Genomic DNA, 21,500 nt, shown 5'->3' with positions numbered 1-21,500 from the left:
CAAGCTAAAAAAAAATAAGAATAATAATAAAAAAATTGCGTAAATCTTTTATTCAATTTAGAATATTTAATGGTTCTTTCCAACAATTTTACTTGCAAATTAAGTTCTCTATTTTTTCAAAGTAGTGTAATTACAGAGTTATTTCATTATTTTGGAAAAATTTCATTTACCGATTACTCGATTAGGTAAGTAATCATTCCTATTTTGAAGAAAGTAAAACCTCATACTACAAGTATTCCGTATGATTTTGTTAACCAAACTTCTCATACTTCCACTTCATACATACATACTTCTATTTTTTCATGTATTGCTACATGAATTAAACAAGCATTTAAAAATAACTTTATTGAGTTTTTGGTAGGGAACTTATTGGAAAATTTTCTCAAAGAAAGGAAAATAGTAAAGTGCATTGGTAGTACTCTCACATGGTTTGTCCTCCATTCGGCCATTCCTTCAAGCAGCACGTGATAGAGTTAAGAGGTCGACCATTAAAGTGGAAAAATAAAATAAAATAAAATAAAATAATTGCTGACCATTAGATAATTATGATCCCAACTTGAGATTTAAACAAACAAAATCAAAATCAGTAATAATTTAATTTAACCTTTCTCAAGAACTCATGGCAGATCATTTACATATGCTTGAGAAGACCATAGATAGGGAATGCAAGTTGGGGTTCGGTCATCAGATCACTGTGCACAGGCAGCGACATGGTGTGGTGGTTTTCTTCGGGGGAACATTGGGGGTTGTCGGACTAGTCGCATTCATCAGGGAAACAGGTGGAGGGGAAAAGGTATCGGCCTAACAAGTATGGTTATTATAACTCATAAGACTCAGTAACTTATCATTTGCAAAGTTGCACTTCCTAGGAAGTCTTTCATACAAATGATCAGAACGTGTATTGTTTTTAAGCAGAGAAATTAACTTGGACACTTAATATTGAGTTAAAAACAACGTATGATCAGTGTTTGATTTCTTTTCCCACACAGCATAACATATTCCTCTTCAAAGATATCAATGTGGATCATAATAATCAATTGAATCACAGCAATGTAGCAAGTAGCCAAATAAGAGTGGGCATCAAGCCATCAACATACATTTTCAGAAATGCAAAATCCATAACAAAAAAATAGGGAATACAATTTCAAAACAACATATGCTATTAAATCATCAACCACACCTGATGTACAAGCCAGATAAACAGAATCATGGAACGGAAAATCGAGGTAAAAAAAAAAAAGGAAAAATATACCACAAAGAGTCAAAGATACAGCTTTAGACCAAACCCTTTCCAGAAAAGAAAGGAAAAAAAAAAAAATAAAAAAAAAATAACTCAAATCTGCCAGATTTTGGAATAGCTACTTCCTTTCCCATCCAGAATAAGTGAATAACCTATGGCTTATCATGGAAATAGATTAAACCAAAGGAACAGCTAACTAGAGTTCTCAGCAAGGCGGTATAATGTAATTTCCTGTTGCTTGAAATACCGACGATCCTCTTCATCAACAAGAACAAGGTTAAGATAATATTTGACACTGAATTTGTTATTGATGTTGCGATGTGTAGGCGTCAGCTCATATGGACTAAGGAACAGTCTGATGGGAATTGATTCACCTGTACAGGAAACCACAGCAGAGTCAGAAAGCACATAAAACGCTAGCAATATCGGGGCTAACAGATCCCAAAAGCATTTGCCATTGCTATATCAACTGCACGGAAGGAGCCTACTTTACTTAGAAAACCCTAAATCATCACTGACCAGAAGTCCAGAATTGTATTCTTTAAGATCAACATGTACACAAAAGTTAAGCTCCCACATGGGAAAAAAAAAAGGAAAAAGAGTAGCACAGCCCCTGGTTTTATTGCCCTGATCAGATTTTTCAGAAACTGCAAATAGCAGTAGGCAACACTGAACACTATGCACAAAAAATTCATTGCACAACGAAGATAAGCTTGCCAAAAAACTATGGTTTTAGCAAATAAGAAAACAAAAGATAGCCAAAAACTATTTAAGACAATTAGTAGATTCTAGGTACCTCTGACAGGAGCCCCATCCATCAGCTCAAATTTTGCAAGTGTCTCAGTTTCAACATGAGTGTTTGCACCTGAACCAGTGGACTCCCGACGCCTGATCTCAAGATCCATGTTTTTTATCTTGATTCTTACAAGAAGAAAATATATTTTTCCTATGATGACATCTGTCAAATGATACCTGAAAGCATGTAAAGTTGTAAAACTCAGATTAATACTCATTAATCATATGTAAATAGCTAATGTATGGGATGAACACCAAAATGGTTTTGTCCTAATGGTCCCCTGCTCCCCTCTCGTGGACAAACTCAAATCGGTATGTAAATAGCTAATGTAAATACTCATTAATCATATGTAAATAGCTAATGTATGGGATGAACACCAAATAGCTAATGTAAATACTCATTAATCATATGTAAATAGCTAATGTATGGGATGAACACCAAAATGGTTTTGTCCTAATGGTCCCCTGCTCCCCTCTCGTGGACAAACTCAAATCGGTAACTCATCTTAGACACAGGCTAAACAGCCCCAACCAGAGCAGATATAGGGCAGTTGATTGAATCACAAAACAAACTAGATCCATCAACATCACCAATTCACATGGTATCTCTCTTCTTATCAAAAGCACCGGCTACAAAGCTGAACCAATGGGTTGGAGAAGTGTCGACTTACTTGCTTTTATTGTATTCAAACTCAATATGCAGGCAATCCTCGATTCCAACTTCCATCTACAAAAAATGTAATATTAGTAAGTCATTGCACCAACAGAGGCATAAACAAAAACTTGTATTGAAGGGCATACCAAAAAAGAATAATGTACTCCATATATTGCTAAGACTCAATACAAACACAGTAGTAAGCAATAGGTAACGAAGATAAAGAACTGCATCAGAAATTCAGGAGCAAGAGTATACGAAAAGCTGAGCCTTCTATCAGAATAATCTTAATATAATAGACAGGTTATCAGAAAATAACAAACATTACATCCAACTGACCTTGATGCTATTGTTAATTGATGGTAGTGGAGAATAGTTGCGAACCTGATCCATAATAAACACAATTACTACATGCTATAAAATTATAAAGCCAAAAAATATGAAATTCAACAGTAAGCTATAATCCTGAAACTCTTAGGTGATAATCAGTAATATACAGTGCTAACAAGAAAACTGCAAGACCAGAATTTGTCAGCTAATTTACAGTTGACACCATAAAGCCACTCTACTGAAGATCAAAAATATCGATTTTCAATTGGGAACAAGGTTTCATCACAACAAATGTGATGAAAAGATGATTTAAAAAGACAGTAAAGAATATGGGTAATGATAGATAATACTTTTTATGTTATTTTATACTAATAAAGACACTTTCAAATAAATGCACATTCTCAAATATTGTTAATTCAACAAATGTACAGTGAAAATGGTAGCCCTTATCAGAGCTTATTGCCCCATACTTTAATTATGTGACCTTTATTTTATGAAGCTTGGTTTTTAAAGTTGGAAGAAACAAAGCTTCAGTTTGAAGCTGTCTTTGCAGCAGAATACAGATGGCTACAGTGTTAAACTTCTTTTAACTCTGTAATTAAAGAAAGAGGAAAAACAATTGTTGGAAAAGTGAGAATATCCAGTACAAACTTGAAGACAAAAATTACTCAAAGTTATGCAGAATCAGACATGCAAACAAAGGGATGCATAATGAAGAATGGGGACAGGGAGGTTACCACAAAGTCATGGTATTCTACTATACTTCCAGCATAACCACGGCTGATTGTTACTTTGAGAACATACCTGGAGTAAGCACATCAGAGCATTTTATTAGCTATCACTCAAATGCCAAATATGTCCTATAAAAAAAGGGCAAAATATTTAAAACACATTAATCATATATACCAAAGTTAAAAGTTAACAATTATCTCTCAAAAGGTTGAAACATGCAACTAAGTTAAAGCAGTTATAATTTTACAAATTTACAAATCCTGACAAAGTTATCCATACAAAACAAATCAGAAAGTTCATTTTGTTTAAGAGCTGTAGCAACATTTTCCAAGACATGGTATGAGTCAAGTTTTTAAGCTACACAACACTGTCAAATGCCTAGCTCTGACAGCATGATGTATATCACAACATACAAATGACGCCATACCAGCCAATTTGAATAAAAAAAAGACAGAAACATGTTACTTCTTCCAAGTACAAAAGAGAAACCATAAAAGCGATAAATCTTATGTTTAAGAAGCCAGACTGCCAGAGTAAAAGTGTCTTACACATTTTGTAAGCTTAAATAGAGATACACAGCAGTATAATCTTTTTTCCTAGTCCTTTCTTTCGAGGGTTGCTGACCCAAGCATATATTCTAACTTTTTATGCTTCTATGAATAATTCATTACTCATTAGTCCAATTCTTGAGCCTCAAAGGTCAGTATGTCCCAGCTATGGTAAGTGAATTAGTCTGCAGATGGATGGCATCCCCTTGGAATTGATGCTCCTTACATACTATCTTTACCACCTCCATTAGCTAAAAGCCTTTTTTTTTTGGTAAGCTGTTACAAGACAGGAGAAGACAAAACTCTTAGGGGCTGTTTGGTTTGAGCCTTGGGCAAATCAAGAAAGGAAAAGACAATTTGTGTACTAAATTCCCTCTGAGGGTATTTGGCTGGCTGTTTTAGAGTTTCCTTTCCCCGCTTTCCTTTTTAGAATTCTTAATTTCTTATCCCCTGCCTCTTCCTTGGGACTTGAGAATTACCCCATTTTTCTTTAATTCATCACCTACCCATTCACACCAACAATTACCCACCACCAACCACGCAGCCAAAACTCCAGCCAACAACCACCCTTTGCCTACCCACCATAATTCAAGCCAACACAAACCACCAAAATTTAAGTCCTAACCTTCAGTATCTCTAACCCGACTCACTACCATCTTCCATCAAACCATATATTCCACCGTAACCAACACTAATAATCACAGCACTCCTAACCATAAAGGCCAAAAACAACAGTGAACCCACCAACAAATCAACCGCAGACCAATATAATTGAGAGCATACGCATGCAGACTTGGTGAGGGTAAATTGAAAGCATAATATTCTAAGAAAATGAGGGAGGAGACGGCAGAATGAGAAATGGTGATGACAAAGGAGGTTATTGTTGATGTCCTGCAGTGAAGATGAAAATAGAAAATCTGATTTTGGGGAAGGGGTGGAGGAGAAAAAATGGTTGATTAAGAAGTGACCAAATAAAAAGGATTATTAGAGGGTTTCTGTTTCCTTTTATTTCTCTTTCTTAATTTCTTTCCTTTGTTTTGTATTGAGCCAAACAGCGCATAATTAGCCTGAAATTCAAAGCTATGTAAAATGAGGTGGATTTTGAGGGATATATTTTTTTTCTCTTCCTTTTTCTAGCCTTTCAGCTGTCACCGTCTCCCTTTTTCTTTGCCTGTTGAACATGTTACAAAATCAAGCAGGAGTTCGAAACTGCTAAGGGGAAACATTTGACAACCCCTCCCTTCCCATCCCCCCCCCCCCCCCCCCCCCCCACAAAAAAAAAAAAAAAAAAAAAGAAAAAGAAAAGCACACACACACAAGTTGGGAGTTTGGGACTATTCTGAGTTAATTATTTGAGACCTTATGGGGAACTTATGCTGTCAATTTTTCCAAAAAAAAAAAAATAAATAAAAAATAGACCAGGACATTTCCTGGTAAGATAGCAAAAAAATTTATTCTCTAGAATTATACAGTCCTTTAAGGACTACTAAGAAAAAAATCAGCAGAAAACCACAGCACGAAACAAACACCTAAGAAGCAAAAACATCCCCCAATACTTTCAAAGCCCAATAATTGTGTTCACCCTTTGAAAGCCCAGTAATTGCATTCACCAACAATAAAACTTCATTCAGCGGACTCAATACAAGGTAGAGGTTGAAGTGGGTAGTAATGAAATATGATAGCAAGGATATAATGCAAGATATATGCTCCAGCTAAAATGATATAAATATTCTTTGGGCAACTAGAATAACAACAAACGGCTTTTTTCACCCAAAAAAAAAAGGTACTACAAAATATTAACATACCTAAGTCTTACATTCACTCCATTATATGTTTCATACGGCATTTCCACTGTGGAAAATTCAAAGGGATAATTTTTTCTTTCGTATATTTCACCAGGGACATCCAACTCACGAACTGCAAAAAATCATCAATATGTTAGTAGGCAAACTTTCCTCACCAATCAGGTTCTGACAGATATGGTAGCAGAAATAAAATCTATTCAATAATCATCAACATGTAAACATAAGACAAACAATGACAAGATCACATGACCATCAATCCTGGAATTTCCATACATAAGTGTTCCAGAATGCTACAGATACAAACCAGATATTAACTCTGAATCACCCCATGCAAGGAAGTTGACTCTCCCACTATATTTGGTGCCCAAAAAAAAAAAAAAAAAAAAATCTTTAAATGCTATGTGATGGAATATAATTAAAACTGAAACAACATTGTCTTATACGACTAAAGTGTATTGTTGAGTCGTTTGGAACACCAAAAAAAAAGTGTATTGTTGATTAGTTCAGATGTCCGCTGCTTAATTGTATCTGCCCAAGGTTCAAAAATGTGGCCAGTTTGTTTCAGTTCAGTTGTAGCAATTTTTGTCTCCACTAAAAAAAAGGACCTGGATCAACAATTCAACACCCAATACATAACCTTAAGCCTTCCAAACACAATGCAGGAAACCTCCAGGGAGCAAAATTGAAAGGTGGGTATACCATTCTGGCCCTATTAACTCAAAAAATAAAATGCCATAAGTAGCAAGCTTGCAATGTAGAAGTGGCATCATATGTCTCAATAAAACCCTCCCATATGCATATAGCTTAGCTAAAGATATTATCAATATAAAAGCCCTCACACATACATTTGGTTTCTGACTCTCTGGAAAAAAAAATTGGGACAGAACCACAGAAGAGAGGAATTAAGAGCTCCTGAGAGGAGCACCTGGCCGAGGTTTAAGTAATTTTAGTATGAGGTATGGGTTTAGGATGAGTAAAACCCATACCTTGTGTTTGTTTTAAAAAAATTCAAAGCCATACCTTAAATCCACAAGGTATGGGGCTTAAAACCCAAAAATGGAGGTGGGTATGACTCATACCATACTATTAGGTAATAAATGAAAATTGTCCATTTCCGAACAAAATCAAACACATGGTATTAAGCATCAAGTTCCAACCCCATACCACCCTAATCTAATCTCACTCTTGATTCTAAACCCATACCACTTTACGAAATAAACAACCCCTTCCCCTTCCAAACAAAGTTGCCCCAAATCCTACCTCATATTATAACCATCCAATGTGACAAAGAATACACCTGGAATTTATTTCCATGAGGTGAGCAGGTGATATAGCAAAACGCAGTGTTACATATAAGGCCAAAATTTACCACTTTTATGTATCAATTTGCCTCTTTCGGTTTGCAAGGGAATCAAAAAAGTAGGTAGCTATAAGCAAAATAGACAAACAAACCAGCAGAAAGGGAAACTTGAATCTTTATAGCTAAAGCCAAGAAAGTAAAATACTGAAAAGAGGCAGCCAAAGTCAGTACATTAATAGAGACCAAAGGCTTTCACCTATGTACTAAAGGAAGGTAGAATCAAGAAAGACATGCCCTCAAACTGTCATCTATAATTTTATCTACAAAATCTACAGAGGATAGTTGGTGCTTGGTGCAATGATTGACTCCCATTATAAAAGAGCCTTGGAAAAAGAAATCCCTGGGTAGCAAATGGAAAATGACACTATAACAATTCAAACTTCCATTCTTCATTTTCAAGCCACAAGGACCAAAGGTTCTTCCTTCTCTTGACACAAACAGCTGCACATTAGATATTGTTCCTAAGCATATCCTTGTGCCATATTTACTTAGTTGCTTCACGCCCATTGTATTGGCTTTAAGATGAATTTTTGTTGTTTCGGAATATACACGACCAACATAGGCCCCAAATCACATAGTTACATGATGATCTCTCTCCTAATTTCCAACTGCCAAAGAAGATCTACCATAGCCTTCTCCAAATTCAGCCACACACGTCAAAAAGAAGAATAATTAGTGCAAACCTCTTATAAAATCACTGGACGGTAAAGAGAATTAAGTGAACCTTTTCTAAAAAGTAAAACCTCTAAGGTTCATTTGACTATGGGATCCCAAAAAGAAATCTAGAAACAATTAAGGAGAATCATAATTTCATTCATTTCTTTTCTTTTTATGGGTAAGGGATGGTTGTTATCAAAGACAAGGACCCAAAAAGAATAATGGAATTCATATTAGCCTCCTCACTCTAATTAATCATCATCCTGAAAGATGAGCTTCGTAAATACATTCCTGACCTTTTTCAAGTGATGTGATTCAAGATCATCCAAATTATTATTTTGGCTCCAAGTTTTTACCTTTCTTATTGTTTAGCCTTGGTAATTTAATTATTGTTAGCAGTTAAAATCTAATATGCTACTATTATGTTAATAAAAAGCGAAGTTTGATGTTCTATTAACTTGGCGTTGCTTAAGGTTTGTTTGACCACCCATACATGGTTGCGACTTTGTGTGCCATTGCTAATTGCAGCAAGGGAGTTTCTTCCTTATCATTACTCAATAAATCCATGTCATCAAGTCATCTTACAGAAACTGGAGAGAAAACAAGAGGCAACAACCTTATCTCCCCTATCTTAGACACCCTCAAAAGTCAAATATTTCCTTCATCCTATAATTGTCTTCCCTTAACCATTTGGGGATGTCTCAAAATTATCTTTCCGCAACCTATTCTTAAAAAAAAAAAAACATTCACATGTGATGTGCATCCAAGCCATTCTCTTACCACCTTTTCACTCTCCATCACATCAACTTCTCTCACAAATCCTATATTCCTACAATTCATCTAACTACTTTTTCTCTCTCATTCCACTTAAAAAAAAGGATGCATAGGCCTGCAATCCCTATTCTACATAATGGCCCATCTTTGGCATACAAGTATACTACAGCAATAAATGGTATATGACTTAAAACAACACCTCGAGAATTCTCGCCTACAAACATCTCCTAGGATGTTAGGGAAGCTTAGAAGAGGGGACTAAAGAGAAAACGGATTACAGAATCACGAAGGCGGGTTTTATAGGCTAATTGGTGGTGTACATAGAAAGCGAGGCACAGGCAGATTTTCAAGCAGCAATCCTTGGATTGCCACTCCAGGTGTTTCAATCATATTTTGTGAAGATTTTGTACAATGGATCATGTGAATGCACAACAGCATCAGTTATTAGTCCTTCATTTAGCTAATAAGACCACACATGATTGATGAGGCATTGAGGCTAAAGATTGAGGCATTGAATTTTTTTATTCTAGTCCTCCTATTTGTACAGTGTTGACATGTATCAGTTTTAACATAAAACAGGTGCAAGATACTTAATGCTTATGAACTTTGCATAAAATGAAGTCTTACAGTCAATTGATTCCAAAACTAAGCTACAAGTATTTAATGTGTCAGAAGATACATCTTATCTCAAGGTTATAAAGCTCAAAAGATCACCTTATAATTAAAATGAAGTTGAACTAGAGTTGTGGGAAAATGTAGATGGAAAATCTACAGACAAACAAACACCTACCTAGAGAGGTAAAGTCGTAAAAGTTTCCCCTGTCGAAATACATCTCTGCAAAAGAAAAAGGATTATAAACACATTAAAATTGTTGCCAATTAATATTTTTTATGAGTTTCAAAACATATAACAAGAAAATGGGAGAAATATCCTTAAAATCAAGAAAAAAATGAGAATCAATCATAAACCAGATTAACTAGTACGATTGCCTACCTATTTGGCCGAGAAGCTCAACTTTTATGCCATTGTGCTCAATTTTTTTCCCTTGAACTGGCTCTACAGAGATCTACGAAGGCCCAACAACAGATATCAGAAATGCTAGGATAAAAATGATATAACTAGACTGTCATGGTCTTATTCATACCACAGTCGACGCAATGTTGAATTGGATTGACAACCTTACCTTGCCAACAATATTCTCTTGACTTTGAAAGAGCGGAACCATAACAGTTTGACCATTTTCTTTCTTGATTGGAACCTATTTCAAGAAGATGCATAAGCTTCTTTTTAGCAACCGAATGCTAACACAAAAATAAATAAACAAAACCAATCTCCCCCAATAACCAACTAAACATAACATCATAATTCAATTTCCCAAAACAAACTGGACAAGTTAATGATCTACTTCTTTTTTTTTTTCTTTTCCCAAGAGCATTGGCACCATGATGGCAATGGCGAAAATGCGAAAAATCAACAATAACACTACTCAATCAACAACCAGCATACAGCTACTTATTCCACCACGAACTGAAACAACGAGAATGTTACCTTCTTTCGATTCTTTTCGTCTGCAAATGCAATCGAAATATGACAAGCAGGCTTGAAAGCTCCCAGGAGGTAATTCTAGAAAACAAAATTCGCCCAAATTTCGTTAAATTGGTTATCTTCAATCACTAATATAGATTACAACCCATCAAATTGAAAAATATATGTAAAAAATATGGCAGAAATATACCATGCTTTTCAGAATACCCCCAAATTCCTTAAATTCAAACCCTGAAAAAGTCACGACATGAATCAAATTCCACCAATTAGCACAAAATTCAGCTGCATGATAATATCAACAAAATAATGATGCAAAAAAGGACGAATTAAGCATAAATTATGGCAAAAATCCGTGAATTAACAGAGAAAATCGAGGAGATCATTGACGTTTACCTGATGATCGATCGTAGAAGAGAAGTAGAAATTGGCCTGGAAATTAAGGGCAGAGAAACCCTAATTTAGAAGAAAATGGGAGTAGAGAAGAAGTGAATCGGTGAAAGAAGTCGGAGAGTGAGTGAATGAATGAGTTGACGAAGCGAGATCCAGCGAGTTGGAGAATGGAGCGAAGAAGAAATCAGCAACAACAGCCCAACAACACAGAGTTGGCCAAGCCGAACATTGTTAGGGAGTGGGGCCAATTCTCTTCCTATGTCAGCATTTGTGCAAAATGTATTTCCATCGTCAACATGCAATTTCGTTACTCGTAATTAAGGCCTTAGAGTATACTCAATGGTAGGGGTGCTTATGATGCGAGACAACTCGCAAGCTACTCGGGTCCGACTCGGTCAAAACTCGGTCAAACCTCGAGCTCGACTCGAAATGTTAACGAGACGAGCTGAGCAACTCCTTACTCGACTCGAAAAGCTCGTGAGATACTCGATTTTTAAAATACACTATGGAGTATTATATTTGATAAAAAAAAAAAAAAAACTATTTATATATATATAAAATTTCACTTAATTTTCTTATTCAATTATTCCTATAATTAATGACATTGGGCCAAACTCATATATAACATATTCATATTTACAATTAGGAATAATGGGCCAAACTTACTCTTATGCTTCTCCTAACGGCTAGTGATAAGTGAAACATATATTTTGGACTAAAGGATTAAACTAAATGTTGGCTAAAAGAAAAAAAAATTGCTTTAAATTAATAGGATAATAACTTTACCCTGGGAAAAAAAAAATCGAGTACAATTCGAGTTCGAGCTCGAGTCGAGTTTAAGTAATAGGTTTTCGAGTTCGATTCGAGCTCCATTTTTTGAGCTCGCGAGTTTCGAGTTCGAGTCGAGTTGTAGTTTTGTGTTTTCGAGTTCGAGTCGAGTTTAGCTGAACTCGAGCTCGACTCGTATCATAAGCACCCCTACTCAATGGTTACTCACAATCATCGTAGTTATCATCTATTTTATTCATTTCTCTATCTTTCACCTCATTTGTAACCACTTTTACAACTATTTTATAACCAATGTATCTCAATGGTAGCCCATAAATATTTTATTCAATAACCACGTTACAATGCAATATTTAATCAGGTTATTGTTTTATCTCTCCTTTTTTTTCTCTTTCTACAATTGTTTATAATATTTTTACACTCTCTCACCTAATAACAAGCCTAAATGATTCATGGCTGGCTATGCTCTTAAGGGCGTGTTTGGTATCATTGTAATTTTTGGGTTTATAAACCGGGGGATTTAAATACGAGTAGTTAAAATTAGTTTAGATCAATCAATAATAGTTAGATTAAGTTAATTAACACTTATTATGTAACAAAAGTTATTTTATACGGAGTAATAAGTAAAAATATGTACTGTTAAATTTAATGAATATTCATTGTAAATATTCTTTGTAAGGAATAGAATAGAATAGATTTTAGATTGTTATAAATAAGGTTGAGAAAAGTCGAAGAACCAGTTGTATGATAAAAATTGTCACATAAGTGTGAAAATTTTTACTTGCATGTACAACACTACAACATGCACAGAATAATAATTGCTCTTTAGTTGTAATGAACTTTAATTTGAATAGTCTTAGTAGACCCTTATCTATCCTTATGGAGTACTTTTCGGCTCCATGGAATCACTAACTCTTATTTTAACTTATTAACCACAAATCGTTTAGAAATAAGATGGACAATACTGGGCTTTAGTGTACATTACTCGGTATCTTGCTTTGGGACGAGTTTTCGTTCATCAAAGTATTGAGGCCTGTGATACGAGGAGCAAATTAATAACTTAATTTTAGCTGATTAGTGTATTGAAGATGATGCCCAATGTTTGAAATCAACATCATTTATTCTTTTGTGACTAATTTGCAAAAAATATACGGAGTATTTTTTTTTTCATTAGGGTTCCAGTAAACATTTAAATGACGTATCTAATGGTAAACTTTTTGATGAGAGAAGAAATGGTCGGGCATCATATTATTAATCACATACAAAATACCAATCTCCGCCAAGGCAGAGACGCCTGCTGAAAAGAGTCCAAATAGATCGTTCAACTCCATTACACGGTTCAAGCTTGGCATTAAGTTGAGCTATTGCATTCCCTTTATTTATCAATTGTTATATGACAATCTTGTATGATGCCATGATTGTGTCTCGGTGTATATATGTACTTGAAGTTTATCTACAGAAATGATATAAATTGTGGTATTTATGGTGGTAAACAATAATATTGCATTTAAGTTATCTGAAATTAGAGACGATCAATATGACTGAACCACTAATTGCTTTAAAAAAATTAATTCGAGTCAAAATCAAACATCAATTATAGTTTCCCCTAATGTATTTTGTCAATTTTAAAGTATATGTCCTAACTTAACTCCACTCTAATCCGTCCTACGATCAACTACACTTTGTGACCAAAAGTATATACATATTCAAAGTCCTCTTGAAGCCAATCCAATAACCAAGCTCCAAAAGAGACAAGAAAAAAAAAAGCCCCTTTTAATCAAAAATTATGTTCATCATCTTTCCATGCCCCATGTGCATTGCTTTTATTAATCATCCAAAATCAAGATGGGGTCTTATTACTAGGACATTGTCCCCATTTCCTTCTCAATAGCCCATTATTTTTTATTTTTTTTTTTTTTTTTGACAATCAATAATCCATTATTTTTACTTCATTTGTGGGTATTAAAATCAGGATTTTAACACTTAATTACAAACCAAAAACGGCTAATAAATCGGAATCCAAAGTCCACAAATTTCATAATTATTCAAATCAAATCCAAATTCCATAAAATTAAAGTACATAAAATTAATTAAATTTAATTAAATTAAAGTTAAAGCAATGACAACATTAAATTATTAATTTTTTATTAGTCTACAGTCTACTCAAAACAGTGTAGACAAACAGGGCTCACACTAGAAGACAGAGAAAAGGGTCTGCTAAATCTGAGCTCCATTTTTTTGCTGATAATTTGTCCGTTACACACGCCATTTTCATTCATGGAAGCAAAAGCTACATTTCTTCTTTGACTGAGGAGAGAGAAAATTCCTTATATGGAAGATTGAAAGTGAAAAAATTTCATCTTTGAAACTTCTTTTCTAATGGAGTACGAAAGGATTGAAAGACCTCAGGTCAGCTAATTTCCCCCTTTTTATTTTCTGCAAATTTCCCATTTTTTGCTGGATTAATAGTTTTCTTTTATGGGGTTTTAAGTTTGATTTGTAATTTTGAATTTTCTGGGTTTTTCTGCACTATTCCATGGTTAAATTGACTTTTTATAATACAATATTAATTTTCTGGGTTTTATGTTTTGCTTTTGATTATGAGTTTTTTGGGGTTTTCTACAAATTTCCTATTTATGGTTGGATTAATTTTTTTTTTAGTTTATATTTTTATTTATTGGTATTTAGTTTGATTTTTTATACTGAGTTTTCTGGGTATAGAAAGGAGGAGGGTTGTCACCAGCGAAGCTGAGGAGTATGTTAATGGGAGTAGAGAAGAAGAGGAGGGAGCTTCTTGGAGAAGTGGACTCATCTTGTTCTTTGAGATCTCAGCATTCTGGAGTAGATGATCCAGGTATATTTGCTACACTGTCTGATTTTCTTTGTCTCTAAGGGTTTTGATGTCGTAATCCCCCAAGGCGGGATTTGATCCTAGGTTTTGGTACTACGGCTAAGACTTTAATCAACTAAGCTAGTTGAGGTCTACTTTGCTTTCACTGTGTTGTTTTTGTACAAAATCAAGTTGGGAAATTAAGTTTTTGTGATATGAATGGTTTTTTATTTATTGGATAATGTATAGTTTATAATTTTATTGACATGTTATGATTTGGATTTTATGTGTGTTATCTAATGTATAACTATTTTTTTGAATTATTGTTGAATGATACTATGTATTTAGAAATGTAAAGGTGCAATTATTAATATAAAGGTCATAAACTCGTATGTGTGATCATTTTATATATTTATTAAAGATTAATCAACAAAATCAGAGAAAGAACTAAAAGAGATTCCTGAAGTTTCTATAAAGGGGGCTGGTAGTTTGGATGTAGTCAAAGGCAAATTTTTTTACTTTTATGTTAAAGCCATAAACTTTTTGTGCAGCTAGTTTTAAAGCTAATGAATCGCCTTTACCTGTTTATGCAATGAGCTCATCAATAAAGCCTTTAACTAAATTTGTTGCCTTGCTGGGTAGTATACTACTATATGGTTCTTTTTCTCTCTTTATTCTCCACTAGGGGGCAGCTGTCCTGATCAGTTTAGTATGAAACCATCCCTAGGGACAATGGGAGCCTGTTCATCACACCACACTCAACTGAAAAAAAAAAACTTATTTAAATCACCCCTAAAGACTATGGGAGCTTGTTCATCAAATTTTACATTCAATGACAAAATCAGAGTTCATGTAATTACCGTGAGGTTGTATGATGAATTATTAGTACAGGTAGAATTAATGTTTGTCATATCTTTAGTCCATGCTGACACCAATGCTACAATAATTTGTTGCAAAAAGGTGCATCTTGACACAGTTAGAGTTTTAATACTCTATAGTCTATGATGTCATAGATTAGTACTTGGGATGGTATAAGTTCATATTCTAACAAATATGTTTAGGTACTGATTATTCTGAAAGTTACAAGGATGTGGACGTTGTGCGTGAATTTGTTGAATGCTCGACCTCAACAACTGGGGATTCAGAAATGATTCCAGATCGTAACTTGAAAGATCAAAATTTTGTCAGCTCAAGAATTGGGTTGAATGAAAAGTTTGAGGAAGACTATGAAAACGGGCATGACAACTTGGGTGTGGTATCGTCAGCTTTCGAGTTTCAGAAGACGGAACGTGGGCAACCAAGAGTGCCAGCTGCACCATTCTCAAAGCCACCACCATCGAAATGGGATGATGCACAGAAGTGGATAGCAAGCCCTACTTCAAACAGACCAAAGACTGGTCAGTCACATGGTAAGCAAGGGGCTAGGAAGACTAACATTTTCGGCCATGGAGGTAGAAAAACTGCTACGAAAGTACTACATGAAGTTCCAGATGAAAAATTAGTTGCTTTTGAAGAGCCTGATATGAAGAGGATGGATTCAAATCTATCTAAGAAAGCAAATACCACCCAAAAAATGGTGAACTGGGGGTCAGAACCATATTCACATGCTGATCTACATGGAAAAGCAGTAGATATGATTGAAAATTCTATCGACGATCCTGAAAGTAAGAGTTTACTAAAGGCTTCAATATTTTGTTTCTCCTTTATCTGTATAATTGTCAAGCTCAGTTTTACTAGTTTTACAACTTTACTTTGTAACTATATTATGGCTTACCATCAACGGCACTTGTATAAATGAACACATTGCTCTTTTTTTTTTGTAGTCCATCTCAGTCAACATGATTCATCTATAACAATACAAACATCAACAGCCATGATTCCGCAGTCATTTGCGAGATCTGTTTCCATGAGAGAGATGGGTACAGAGATGACTCCAATAGCAAGCCAGGAACCTTCTAGAACTGGAACTCCTGTTAAGGTAAAATCACCGATGCACAGTCCTACTTCTTCAAGATCAACAACGCCTAAAAGAGCTAATCTTTCAGCAGCACAGACAAGTATGATAAATGGCAGTTTAAACCAGCAGAGAAAGGAACTTTCTGAGAAGGAGATGCAGATGAAAACTAGAAAAGAAATAATGGAACTTGGCATGCAGCTTGGTAAGGTGAATATAGCTGCATGGGCTGGTAAAGATGATGAAGAAACGTCATCTTCAGCTAACACAATGGCTGGAGGACAAGCGTCCAAGAGTGTTGTTGAGACAAGAGCGGAAGCCTGGGAGGAGGCTGAGAAAGCAAAGTACACAGCAAGGTACTGTATTCTCTTATCTTTGTGTTCATATATTGTGAAACCACCAAATTTTTCTTGCAATGTTGTGTGGCTTTGAAGGTTTATTTTGGGTGGGGTTTAATGCATCCAAATTTATTAGTGGTTTATAGCCCTCTGCTGAATTGATAAGAGATCTTCCCCCACTACTGTATTCCATTGTAGTGGGTAACGTAATTGCTGAATACTGTTCTCCTTTAGTTAGGATCAGCCCACTCAAGTGCAGTGGGATGGTTCAGATTCTGCCCTTGTTTCTGAGTTTAATATTCCATCAAAAGTATCTAGCTGGTATTTGTAGGAGAAAAAGGGAAGACTGCACTTTATCTTTAAATGTTTGGCTTTTTTTGCAAGTAGCCAATCTAGCCATCTAGAAATTAGAAAATCATGATAATCTAAGGTAATATATCCACTGTATGCCTCTCAGTGTGCTGTGGAAACACAAAAGAAGTCAAGGGTAGGTGACATAGGTCTCCACTTGCCCTTTATGGTTTATACTAGGTTAGTTCCCGTGCCATGCACAGTAATTTTCAAATTATTATTGGTGTAACACTATAATTATATTTATCGTTAGTCCTTGTAACATAATAATTCGTATTTAATATCAAAAATAAAATTGTCAAAAAGTAATATAAATCACATGAAAAATTTAACTACGATATATTTATCTTATTATTTCTAATATTTACTAAAATAAAACACGAAAAATCAAACCAAGTATAAAGAGCTTATTAACAAAATGAGTTTTGTAAAAATACTCCTTTGACTATGAGTGTTTTAAAATTCACAATAAAGTGATGCTCTGTACTATTTTTCTTTTTGACAAACAAATAATAATTTTATAAATATGTATATAGCTAGCCTTTCATCTACATTATCTTTATACACAGTGTTTTTTTTTTTCCATATAAAATTGACCACTTTTAAAATTTGAAAATATAATTTTAAAAAGGTCATATTATCGCATAGATAATATCACAATAGGATTTACAGTAGTAATAAAACCCGTGGTGTATTGATACAAAAATATTATATAAAAAATATAACTTTTAACCCATATAATTCCTATTTTAAATACTTAAAAAGTTATGATAATATGTTTAAAATAGGATCTACAGTAGTAATAATTTGGGCATGTTCACTTTAGCTTAATTTTAGTTCAGTTCAGCTCAGCTCTAATCAGTTCAGTTCAGCTCCTAATTTCCTTCTCTCATAAAATGTTCATTTCAGCTCTATTCAATTCAGTTCACTTCAGTTCAAATCAGTTTAGTTCAGCTTAGTTCAGTAAATGTGAACAGACCCTTAATCTATGTAGTATGTAATTATTAGATAAAGATAGGAAACCAAAATTATACATATATAAAATAATTAAATATACTTAACATATCAAATAATGAAATAATTAATATTTGAGTATAATATATAAGGATATCAAATAATGAAATAATTAATATTTGAGTATAATATATAAGGAAGAAACATAATGATTATTTTGGAAGGAAAAAGTATTTTATTTTTGTAAGAAAGGAATGAAAATATTATACTTTGTATTACGTATATTAAATATTCTCTAAGAAGATTTTTTGACAATAAACAAAAAAGCAAAAAAAAAATGAAAATAAAAAAAACACTTTTGGCGGGAAAATTTTTAACCAAAAGATGACACGTGTCATCTTTGGTTTCGCCTTTAGTATATAGTTATAGATAGATAGATTCCTTCTGAAAGAAATGTATATTAGGGAAGCTCAATGTAATATGACTATCCAAAGAACCCAGCAAGAGGTCTCACCAAAGTCCAAAGCTGGTGTCTGGAGTGGGAGAATACGTGCTATAAAAATTCTTAACTGGGGAAGTCAATGGAAAAAAATGATTCAATGTGAAGATATTAGATATTCATGCTATACTTCTCGTACTTCGTAACATCTGACCTTGGGAACTTCTGTTGTCTTGAAATGTATGCGGCTCTGAACTTCTGAAGAAAAAGATTCAATGTGAATCTCTCTCTCCTCTCTCGTGTATGCTGAATACCAATTAGGCTACGACCAACTTCCCTCCAAAAAATTATAGTGGGTAGTTGGAGTACATGTTTAGGTTTAGAGCCTAGGATCTTTGGTTTCCCCATGGTGAATCTGGCTCTTTGAGCTTGTAATACGGAGAGCCTAGCCACCTAGGGCTAGTAACTAGCAAGACATCACCGAATGAAGCAAGACCAATAGAGATTTTTTTTGGCCTGGCTTCCATTGGTTTACACTTGAAAAGCAAATAAACTTACTCCAAGTCTACAGAACCAAATTTGATTATTTATTATATATCTTAAAAACCTTTCTGAGTGTTATCTGGACAAAAAGTAACATAGTTATAGATTATTCAGGTTTGAACGTGAAGAAATGAAGATCCAAGCATGGGAAAATCATCAAAAAGCTAAAACTGAGGCTGAGATGAGGAAAAACGAGGTACTTTTAAGTTTTAACTGTTATTATATTTTACCAATTGTTTATTGTTTGCTTTATTCATTATGGAGTAAACAATTTTTGTCTGCATTGAATTATAAGTTTTCCCTGGACCAGTTAGCTTTGATTTGTATCTGTCATCCCATATCTTGGTACTCCATTGAATTACCAATTTAAAGTCCTAATGGATGGTGCGTGTATAAGGAGTTAGAAACAAATTTATTTGTTAAAATTTGCTACGAGAAAAAAAAAAAAAAAAAAAAGCCACATAAATGTATTTTTTGGTTAAAAAAATAAAATAACTAATAGCTTGCTATATTGCCATGGAAAATAACAAATCAGGAATAATGATATTTAATTACAGGTCCATATAGTGTGAGGTTGAGGGATAGCCCATTTTTTATTCTTAACCTTGTTGAAGTGAATTCATATAGGAGTTAGTAGCATATGAGAAGAAACACTAGAATTTTTTTGGTTGTTGTGTGGGTGGGCCGGGGGGGGGGGGGGTTGTTATTGTTTGACTGCAGAGACACGATGATGGTTTAAGGAGAAAAACAGGAGCAAACTGCTCAAAATTACAAGCATTGGACTAAAGCAGTAGTTTCCCTCCTGGTATCTTGGTTCAGGAGACTCTTCTGTTGTATATCCAGGTTTTTACGAGGGCAGCATGGTATAACCTTTATAACATTAGAAGCTAATCATTTCGCCCCATTTATATGCTATGTATACGGAGTGATACATTGCGATTCCCAAAAATTATCTTCTTCCTGTATTGACTGTATACAATTTAGTTTAATTCTCTCGAAACCGAGTACTCCATTTATTACCATCGTAGGAATTTATACTATGTGCTTAAGTCTTTTGATTGTTTATAATGTACAAGATTAGTTGAGGTCCTGCCAATCTGCCATACTCTTAATTTCATCACCAAAATTAACTATTCAGGTTGAGGTGGAAAGAATGAAAGCCAAAGCACAAGACAAGTTCATGAACAAGCTTGCTACTGCAAGGCACAAGGCTGAAGAAAAGCGGGCAGCTGCTGAAATGAAGATGAATAAGCAAGCAACAAAGGCTGAGCAGCAGGCCGAGTATATCAGACAGACTGGCCGAATACCTTCCAAATTTTCGTCCTGGAGCTGCTGTTGTTAATGTTCTGTGCTTGCCATTCTCTTCTATTCCTTGATCATTTTTGTAACTATCTCTATTTTGATTGGGGTTTCTCTCCACTTGAAATTAGGTATTAGGTGGAGCCTTACTCAGCAGCTGAAATTGTAATCAATTTTCTCTGTTATATAAGAACATTGAACTATTTCAGGCAAATTAGGCCTATTCTGATGAATTCGGCTCAAAACAATTGTGAAATGGAGGGAAATCACAGGAAGAAATCCTCGTACCAAATCAACTCATACACCGATACACATTGTGCTTAGCCTTTTGCATTTTAAACAGCTGTCGAATTAGATTTCTTGCCCCCCCCCTCCCAAAAAATAAAAAATCGCAATTAGGAAAGAAAACCGGCAGTACCTCTTCAAGAAGTTCTCAATTTCATGCTGGACGAAAATGCAGTCTTGGAGTGGACAACAACCCATAAACCTGTTTGTAATATCGTTTGTGGCTCTATAAAACCAAGTTTATTGCACCACAAGTTTATTTCACCAAATTAGTAGTTTAGTTAGTTGACAACTGTATGACCATCACAATCATGACAGTATTTAGAGCACAGGAAAAGCTATACATGTATGATGAGAAAGCGAAGTCCAATATGTTCAAGGACATCAATAAACAAAGCCACAAAAAATAGTATAAATAAGTATTTCAAGAATTAAAATAACTTTCAAATTACCATTTTTATATAGGAAATATTATTACTATAATTTATTTATGTATCAAATAAACCACCTATCACGATTCATTTATGTGCCAAATCACATGACTTCATGATGCTTACCACCTATTATAAGTAACTTAATGTTTATGCAACATTAGTTATCCCTTTTCTTGCTTAAATCAATGTATGTACAAATGTACAATTACATAAGTCAATAAAAATACTCCATCCATCAACAAGTAATATTTAAATTAGAGTTGGACGTATATGATTTTAGTAAGATATACTCGTATTAGATTTTTCGGCAGATAACATTGAAATAAGCTGAAAAAAAAACGTGTAATGTTTGTCAAATATTAATTGGATTAAATTAGGAGTTGTAAATTACATGAAATATCGAAACGATAGAAGATAAAGAAAGTGAAAATTTTATGTAATCATTTTGATTGAGT

At 34.3% G+C, this 21,500-nt stretch overlaps 2 protein-coding genes across 4 annotated transcripts; one reads left to right on the top strand and one right to left on the bottom strand.

Moving 5' to 3' along the window:
• Window positions 1-1,060: 1,060 nt before the first annotated feature.
• On the bottom strand, window positions 1,061-11,133 carry LOC145563298 (vacuolar protein sorting-associated protein 26A). Its single transcript, XM_081623744.1, has 12 exons — window positions 10,836-11,133; window positions 10,633-10,673; window positions 10,446-10,520; window positions 10,081-10,155; window positions 9,891-9,963; window positions 9,687-9,731; window positions 6,106-6,217; window positions 3,758-3,824; window positions 3,030-3,074; window positions 2,707-2,762; window positions 2,037-2,212; window positions 1,061-1,614 (listed from the first exon to the last, which is right to left on the bottom strand). The coding sequence occupies exons 2-12, from the start codon at window positions 10,633-10,635 to the stop codon at window positions 1,433-1,435; spliced, it is 909 nt and encodes a 302-aa protein (XP_081479870.1). The 5' UTR covers window positions 10,636-10,673; window positions 10,836-11,133; the 3' UTR covers window positions 1,061-1,432.
• Window positions 11,134-13,633: 2,500 nt separating this feature from the next.
• On the top strand, window positions 13,634-20,559 carry LOC145563297 (uncharacterized). Of its 3 annotated transcripts, XM_081623743.1 has the most exons (7): window positions 13,634-14,027; window positions 14,340-14,472; window positions 15,510-16,112; window positions 16,272-16,426; window positions 16,502-16,758; window positions 19,133-19,223; window positions 20,166-20,559. In XM_081623743.1, exons 1-7 carry the CDS (start codon window positions 13,998-14,000, stop codon window positions 20,367-20,369), a joined length of 1,473 nt encoding a protein of 490 aa, XP_081479869.1. In that variant the 5' UTR covers window positions 13,634-13,997; the 3' UTR covers window positions 20,370-20,559. The 3 variants fall into 3 exon arrangements, with proteins under 3 accessions (XP_081479869.1, XP_081479866.1, XP_081479867.1); XM_081623740.1 differs by having other exon boundaries at window positions 13,637-14,027; window positions 16,272-16,758; XM_081623741.1 differs by having other exon boundaries at window positions 13,647-14,027; window positions 16,272-16,758; window positions 19,142-19,223.
• The last annotated feature ends 941 nt before the right edge of the window (window positions 20,560-21,500 follow it).

The sequence above is a fragment of the Chenopodium album genome, chromosome 10 (genome assembly GCF_948465745.1).
Source record: "Chenopodium album chromosome 10, dcCheAlbu1.1, whole genome shotgun sequence".
Lineage (NCBI taxonomy): Eukaryota > Viridiplantae > Streptophyta > Magnoliopsida > Caryophyllales > Amaranthaceae > Chenopodium > Chenopodium album.
The sequence above is the reverse complement of the archived record's forward strand: the minus strand, read 5'-3'. Positions and strand labels throughout refer to the sequence as shown.